Below are 8,579 nucleotides of genomic sequence, written 5' to 3'. Positions count from 1 at the left end.
TGTGATATATATATGTGTCACGTGAACAAGAGAGCTAAGAGCACTTCCAATGTTTCACATTCAAACCATTCAATATATATGCCGCTAACATCATTGTAAGATCCATTTAACAAATTTCATTTTAATAAACTATGAACTTTAGTGGTTAAATTCTATCACCACTCAATTGTAAGAGACATACCAATTAATTAAACTCTATAAAAAAAATTAAAAATATATACATAAAATAATTAAAATGCTTAATCAACAACCGAGTGGTTGATAGTATTTTATATAGGGTTAATACACATATTTGCCTCTGTGTTTTCGCGGAAAAACAGATTTGCCCTTAAATCAAATAAACCCACAAAACTATCCCTAAATTTTCCATAAACCTGCAATTATACCCTAATCTAACAGAGCTGCTAAACGGCGATGACATCAAACCTTCTTGTCTCAAAAAAAAATTGGATGACGACAATCAAAATTCATTTGGTTTCTTATTGTTTTCTATTGCTATTGCTTTTGGATTAATTAGGAGGTTTAGACGCCGTTTTATTAGGTTGATTGAGCTTTTATGAAAATGAATTTTGACCAATCTGTTCTTCTAACTTGCTTTTAATCGAAATTGAATATGCATATTTTTTTCTGTTTGTGATTGGTTGTTTTTTTCTGAAGTTTTTCTGGAGACAAGCAGATTTAATGTGAACGTCGTGTAACAGTTCTGTTAGATTAGGGTGTAATTGTAGGTTTGTGAAAAATCCAAGAATAATTTTATAGGTTTATTTGATTTAAGGGCAAATCTGTTTTTTCGAGAAAACGCAAGGGCAAATATATGTATTAACCCATTTTATATATTAAACTCATCCTGAATTTAATAAAGAAATATAATTCATTATATCACATTGCATTGCAAATGTTCTAAATGAGTATAAGTTTGTTGTGTGCCATGTGGATCCTAAAAAATTAATTTTGTTTGTACAAATTTTTTATTTGCTTTGGATAAAATAAGTTTTTGTTTAATCTCCATTTTTAACCGTTTTTACACTTGTAAAAATTTACAATGATTTTTTTTATATCCATCATTAGAGTGGCTCTAAGTTTAATGGTGAATTTATATTTATTTATAAACTAAAAGTATTAATAGCGTCAATGTTTGATTGTGATTCTTTGTCTATTTTCAGTAGCGTAGACTCTACTATATCGGATCTCTCAGATTTTGGTAGCATTATTCAGGATTGTCAAGTTTTATTTAACTCTCAACACAATTTTAAAGTGTCTTTTTGGTCAAAGCTAGCAAATAGAGATACTCATATCATTGCACGACATGCCTTATCCAATGCTAGTGATTTCGAGTCTTTTTCTACTCGCGTTGGTTGCAGTATACTATTTATTCATACTGTTTACTTGTCCAGTAATACTCACCTACACTCTAAACTTTTCAGAATTCTAAATCGAATATTTAAAATATAAATTAAAATCTGATTTTATATGTAATTTCCACCCATATAAAGTTTAAAAATTTCATAAAAAAAATTTAAATTTAATAACAAAGTGCCCATTCGAGAAAATTCGAATTTCTTAAAAAAAAAATCTTTGCTTTCTGGCGGGAATGATCTTTTATGGTTACATTTTCTCAAAATTTGAAGCTCACATCATTTGAGCGGCCCAGTCTTTTCTCTTCCACTGTTTTGCTCACTATTGACGAATTAGGGTTAATTCCTCCATTGATTTTTCGTTCGATGGAAGGCAGTGAAAGCGAGGCAGTTTTCGAATCGCTTAATCTAAACCCACGGATTATCCTCAATGAAATTCTTAACATAGTTGAGAATTTGTTAGACGAGTCTTTCGATTACTTTCATCAGTGAGTTCACTTTTTCCCTCTACACACATACCAATCTACATTTACGCTTCTTTTCCCCCTTTATCCTAATGAACAGAGTTGCATTGGTTTATTTATTTGATTTTTTGGGGATGCAGAGAAGCTTCTTCGCTTTTGAATGCTGATGGCACTGATAGATCTCAACATCTAAGCCAGGTAGACCGGACTTTTCTCTTTTCATGAAAAAGATTATGGTTACCCATTAAGTTTCTTTTCCCCATTTGGTGTTTTGTCTATTGATTTTAGTTTCAACTGTATCATTTTTCAATTGACAATTAAAATAACGAAATGTTTTAATTCCGCAGTTACTCTGTTTTTATCAAAGTAAAGCTAGAATTGAGCTAATTAGCTGCATAGTTATTCTCAGTCGAGTTCAGTTGTAATTCTTGGACCAGATTGAATTGCTTTGCTTTTTATTTTATTTTTAAAAATAAATACATCTGGCATTGCTTAAATTGCTATTCTTGTTAATAAGTCCTAGAGTATTGCAGGTTGCCATTATTACTACTGGTATGCTTATTAACGCCGTGCTCACGACTCTTTCTTGCTCTCAGGGCGTTGGTCATCTTCGCAGTGTGATAGAATCAAATTTGGGAAAGAGACTGGGTGCGTGGCAGGAATACTGTTTACACCATTGTTTTGCAGTTCCTCAAGGCTTCTCTTTACAAAAAAGTGTAGGTTCCCCAATTAATTGTTTGTTTCCTGTTCATACGGATGTGTTTATTTTGCACATGAATTTGCTCATTATATCCATCATCATCATCTTGTGTAGTTCCTCTTAATGTCTGGTTGCCTCCCTTGTGTACTTTGCCATGGCCAATCAATCATATCATATTTTTTTTTTAGAGTGTCTGTGGTACCAGTATGTTCAGATATTCTAACATCAAAGTAATATCAATTTCCTTATTATTAGTAGTTAATTGCAAGAGTGTTTAGCCAAATCAATATTTCAGATGTTGTAACATGAATTTATTGCGGCCTGTCCATCAAATTGTCTATTGAAGCGAGATTTGGTTGTTCATAGTATGCAAGTATTAGAGCAGACTTTAATCAGAGCTCTTGGCTTTTATTGTGTTCTGCGTATTGGGACTAATATTCTTAAACAAATTTAGATGGAAAAGACATCTTTCGTTATCTTTGTCATGAAAACATTTAACACTGATAGTGACATGCAAAATTATTTTTCACATTTCACTTCTATATATGACGTCCTAAACTAAATGATCATTTAAATTCACCACCTAGATAAAATACAGGTGAGGCGTTTAATTTTGACTGGTATACTTGCGAAATGGCCTCAATGTGGGAATAAATGCTTTGGATACTTGGATTCTACAGATAATGTCCTTTGAAATTGAGAGTATGCTATGTATTTTAGAAGATAGAAAATTCGATGATTTGGTTACATTGAATATCTTTTACTCATGAACATTAGAAGTTGATAGTCATTTAAGCGTCTTGGGCATAAGAGACAGCATGTGCAGTCGTGCAAGCTTACTTTTGAGTGATGCATGAGATTGTTGACGGTAGATTGAAAAATTGAAAATAAAGGTGCATGTTTTTTTTTTTTTTTTGGTTAAAGAATTGGGACCTGCCATGCTGATTTGGACTAAAGAGAAGATTGGAAAGAATTAGTGTATATGATTGTTCTTTCTATGTATAGACTACTGCTTGCAATCTTTAGTGTAGAACTTGAGATAGATAGCTTAGATAGTAAATAATTTCCATTGTCTTTTGACTAGGAAAATATTGTATTTTTCAACTTAACTTAGCTATGCCTTTTGCATTAAAGGGAGAAGAGAATGAGGGATGAAATGGTATTCTAGGAATGTTGGCCATTTTGAATTGATTAGTGCTAATGGTATGCTGTTTGTCGTTTGAGCTTAAGTGAAGGATGGATCATACAGCATTGGCGTTTTATTGTAGACAACTTGTAGGTATAATGTCAAGTTTTCATGTGTCAGAATGGGACTTAAGGAGTTATAGTGGAGCTGTTGGTTGTATTAGTGGAAAATGTAGAATGCATTTCGCATATTATGCTGATGAAACTTCTCCTTGAGTAGTAAGTTAGCTGTCAAATAGTCAAATAGAAGTTACAAATGTAATTGAATATGTAGATAGATAGCTATTAAGTTGGAAATACCAATTTTTGACAGTAATTGACACGTAATACAGAATTTCTCTCATTCCAGATCTTGCTCCTCTACTGCTCTTCTAGTTTGCTACTCTTAGTTCTCTTATTTCACCTTTGTGCTTCTTTCTTCCGATCAAGCTCAGTATGAATATGCATTCAAACAACTTGATCATTTCTTGCACGCCAGTTCATCAAATTTTCACTCATTTGCCAATCCAAGTTTATAAATATAAGCCCGAGTACAAGAAAGGCAAAACACATTATTTAATGTGTACATTTATTATCTAAACTTTAATTTGATTATAGTTAATCTTTACTTTTTATTTGGTAAAAAATGGTCCATGATAAACTTATTGGACTACGATCCATTGTTATAGATTACTGGCGAAAGGAAATTCAGTGTCAACTGTTAAGATGACATTGCGAACAACAAATACAATGATTAAGGTTTAAAAAGATCACAGAAACAGACCAAGGTGAGTTAGAAAGGGGATACCATAAATTAGGTTTTCAAAATCATAAAGTGATTTTTTCTTAGAGGTGAAGATCATCCCGCATTGAGAGGAGCACAAAGAAGCACATGTTGATAACTTGATATCAATCAACTAGTCATGGATTACATTGTCTCCTGACTCTCCTTATTGCAAATGTGTATCTAATGTAGCAAATTTAACTTTCTGTTGGGGTGAAACCGAGATAATGTAAGCTGATAATTCAATTTTTAATGTCGCGTATTTCACATCTTATTTTATGGTATTGTAGGTGCCATTACTGGCCAAATAAAAAATACATGGAACTAATGAAAATCAATTTGAAGTTCATGGACTGAATGTATACATCAAGCCAATCACAGTGGCCAAACTTTACATTTTTTCTCTTGAAGAAAGGAACTAGATATTCAATCACAGTTGTAGCTTCTGTTTGATTTTTGACAGCTAATTAACTAATTAAGTACAAACAGCAGCATAACCTGTGCAATGCATTCTCAACTTCCTCTTAGCACAACTAACAGCTCAATTAGAACTCCTTAGGCTCCACCCATGACGTGGTGATGCTCTCAAGTAGCTATGTGGAACTCATGTTGATTACAATTTATAGGTATCACATGATTGTTGTTACTTTAGCAAGAACTTGGCTTGCAGAAAGACTCTCAACTTTAAATAAATCTTCGTGTCTTTCACCACTGTATGGGTGAATGGCTAACTTTGTGAACTGTTTACATTGGACAATTGGAATAATCAGAAGAGTTGACGAAGTGGCTGTTGCAGGCTATCACACTTATAGCTTTATGAACTGTTTACATTGGTACACTTGGAATAATCAGAAGAATTAGTGAAATGGCTGTTGCAGCTATCACACTGAATTGTGCGTAAATATGCAGCACATGGAATGGAACTAGTAAGTGGGGGGCAGGGAGAACATTGGTGAATATTCATGCTGTCGTAAGGGAGAAGCTGAAGTAAAAGTTTCACAAGTTTTTGGGAAAAATCTGAACATTCTGAAGCAAGCATGATGAAATATGATGGGGCTTTCACAGATTTTTAGTGTTAGGACTTTTTCTCGAGAAGTTTGATTTACGAGCTTATCCTAAAGGATATTGCTAAATGCTAGCTCTCTCTGCACTTTCAGAATTGACTTGTGATATTATTGAGGGCATAGATTAGAATTCTGGACATCTATGCACAATGAAAAGAGAATAACAAATGCTAGGTGTAGTTTCATAGAGGACCTGTGTGCAATAGGATATATCTAGGAAATGGATGGTGTTATCCTTCAATTTTTACATGACCTCTATTTGTTTAACCTCTTATACATTGCATATATTTCTTTTTTCAGATTTTTCCGATAGCATTTTCTGTTCATAGACAATCAAGTTTTTGTTATTTAACAGAATAATTAATTTCTGTCACAAAACACTGGCTGTTTTTATAAAATTGACTCTCACGTATTTATTGTCATGCATTTTCTAGGAGTCACCTAGTGAAAGCTTGACATGCCAAGATATGCTTTCTGAACCAGATCTGGATACACAGTTAGATTCATTGAGGGGGAGGCTTACTTTGGTAAGAAGTTGATGTCTTATATTGTAAGAACTTATATCTGTATGAATAGAATAGAATATGTTGAAAGAACTTCCATGTGCATGTAGTTATGCATTTTATTTTTCTAAATTATATATTTCTGTAGGCTGGGAAGGATTCAGCTGAATTGAATCGTGAGCTTCAAGCATTAGAAAGACAATCTACTTCAAATGATAGTTGTGCTGCAATTGTCAATGAAGCATTACAGCTATATGAGCAAAATGGTGCTCAAAAAGCGTTCCAAGGTTAGTGTAAAAAGCAATCAATTAGTTTTAATTGTAGAGTTTACTATTACTTCGTAGCATATGCAGAAAACAAAGTTGTATTAAAAATAAGATATTGTTATATGAATTGCAAAGAGATAAGGAGATGAGATATTTATGAAGATAGTTTTACCTCATTGAATGCACCATAAAAGTCCTGCCAACATGTAATAAACCTGCTGGAATAATCTGTTATTGCTTTTGCCTGTCTAAGTCAAGCGACTTAACAGACCGAATATCACACTTTACTGGAGATAGATAGAGAGAGAGATTCCCAACCATTGATGATTTAGAGAACGATTACATGCTATTATGCTAATATCAGCATTTATTGCCTTTGGAGTCTCTACTGCTGTATTTCTTTTCCTAAATGTATGTTTTTAAATTATTCTTCTTTTTTTAAAAAAAGAAAATTCTCAATCTTGAGATATATCATTAATTCTCTAGTAGTTATATTCCCGAATGTTGTTGAAGGCTAAGTATCAAATAACTTGTTATCGTACTGCAATTTACTCAAAAATTCGTTGTAATAGAGATGGTGAATGCTGCATCTCAACTACGCACAAAAATGGAGAGTCTAAGGACCAAAAGGATTGAAGATGCAGAGTCCATTAGAACAAAGAAGATTTGTGATCCAAACAGAGATATGTCATTGTCAACATTGAATCATGGTAAAACTAAAGAGTACTGGCTACTGCAAGATGTCAAATATAGTTAGTTTGTGGTGAAATATCCTAGTTCTGTTTGATGATGTTATTTCTGGCTCCAGGGCTTTCTGATGCAAAGTTGGAAGATCTCCAAGAATTTCTGGCTGATTTAAAGAAAATGTGAGCTTCTTCATATGTTGTTGCATAGTTATTTTGGTCTCCACTTAATAGACCATTGGTATGTCTTCAACCCTGCTTGGCCTGCAAACATTTGGGCAGTTTAGATATTATATGTAGAGAAGATCTCCTGTTGTATTGAGCTCGGCCTTATGCTGTCTTTTGAATGTAAAAGAGCAGTAAAAATATTGTAGCCTGAAAATAAGCATATACATATCTGTTTTTTTTTTTCAATTAAAATGTAAGTACTTTGGTTCCTTGTGACGTGAACTTGGCCGTATGTTGTTCTGAATGAGAATGAGTAATTACAGGAACTTTGGTTTTGAAAATATTAGTACATTACTTTTTAATATTGCTCATGATGGATTTCTCATATTAAATTTGTAGAAAATGTTGATTTTACCTGAATTGACTGAGAAGATATAACGGTCAATTTAGATGGATATCCTATTTTTGGGTAAAAAGATTTCCAAAAACGCCATATTTTCACCATTTTTAGAAATATTTAGTCACATAAAATCAACAATTAAATTATATTATTATATAATACAAAAGGATAAAGGTTTATTTGTGCATAAATGTCATTGGATAATAGATTTTTATTATTATGTGCTGAAAATAATAATTGAGTTCATATATATCAAGACAGCAAATAATTAACTATTGAATTGATGGACTAAAACATAAACTTAAAAGTCATATATCCCCAAATTAATAGAATACAATAAAAAAACTAAAAATATTTTGTATAAACGATGGCGAAGGAGTGTGAGAAAGCGAAACCAAGGGCGACTACGGCGATGGGTGGCGCGGGCGGCCGATCTGTGCAGGGGTTGGTGGATCGGGCGGCGGGGAGGGAGCTGGACGCGGATCCAATGCCGGATGGGATGATGGCGAAGGGTGAAGGGAGATCGGCGGTATCTCCGCGTGATAGGCGTGGGAGTAGTGAACGTGTTAGGGATAGATCGAGGGAGCGGGATCGGTCGGCTCGTTATGGGGGTGAGGGGCCGAATCCGGCAGCAAGTTTGGTTGGCGCAGGGGATTTAGGGACGGAGCAGGCCCGGGAGCGGAGTGAGTGGGCTATGGTGCACGGGATCGTTGGAGGCGGGAAGGTTGTTGCGGGTATTTTTGGGGAGCCGGCATCTGCTGCGAGAGGGCAGGAGAGGGGCTCCGGTTCTGGGAAGATGGAAGCGCGGCCTCCTGGACCTGGAGCGGAGGTGCCCTGCGCTGCGATGGGTATCGCTCCGGCTAGGGAGTGTGGTAGGAAGTGGCCTGGCGCTAATGCGGAAGTGGGCAGCAATGTCGCGGGTGTGCCGACAGTGATGGAGGCTGCCCAGGCGAGGGCACCGGCGGTGTCCATGGATTCTAGGGCAGTTAGGGAAGTTGAGGCAGCCCCGTTGGGCGGGGCGTTGGCCC

General features: G+C 35.0%; 1 protein-coding gene across 1 annotated transcript; it reads left to right on the top strand.

The window, feature by feature from the left end:
- Positions 1-1,572: 1,572 nt before the first annotated feature.
- Positions 1,573-7,477, top strand: LOC136217889 (protein MIS12 homolog). The gene is made up of 7 exons (XM_066004582.1): positions 1,573-1,843; positions 1,960-2,017; positions 2,416-2,535; positions 5,966-6,058; positions 6,183-6,321; positions 6,873-7,010; positions 7,109-7,477. Exons 1-7 carry the CDS (start codon positions 1,602-1,604, stop codon positions 7,168-7,170), a joined length of 852 nt encoding a protein of 283 aa, XP_065860654.1. The 5' UTR covers positions 1,573-1,601; the 3' UTR covers positions 7,171-7,477.
- The last annotated feature ends 1,102 nt before the right edge of the window (positions 7,478-8,579 follow it).

This window comes from Euphorbia lathyris, chromosome 2 (assembly GCF_963576675.1).
Source record: "Euphorbia lathyris chromosome 2, ddEupLath1.1, whole genome shotgun sequence".
Classification (NCBI taxonomy): domain Eukaryota; kingdom Viridiplantae; phylum Streptophyta; class Magnoliopsida; order Malpighiales; family Euphorbiaceae; genus Euphorbia; species Euphorbia lathyris.
Note: the sequence above shows the minus strand (reverse complement) of the source record. Positions and strands in the feature narration are given on the sequence as shown.

Bases quoted from the DNA above. Each gene is read 5' to 3' on its own strand.
- LOC136217889 (XM_066004582.1), top strand. From the start codon at position 1,602: ATGGTTACATTTTCTCAAAATTTGAAGCTCACATCATTTGAGCGGCCC. The intron at 6,322-6,872 runs GTTAGTGTAAAA...TCGTTGTAATAG, and splicing joins TGCTCAAAAAGCGTTCCAAG to AGATGGTGAATGCTGCATCT. The intron at 7,011-7,108 runs GTAAAACTAAAG...TTCTGGCTCCAG, and splicing joins ATTGTCAACATTGAATCATG to GGCTTTCTGATGCAAAGTTG.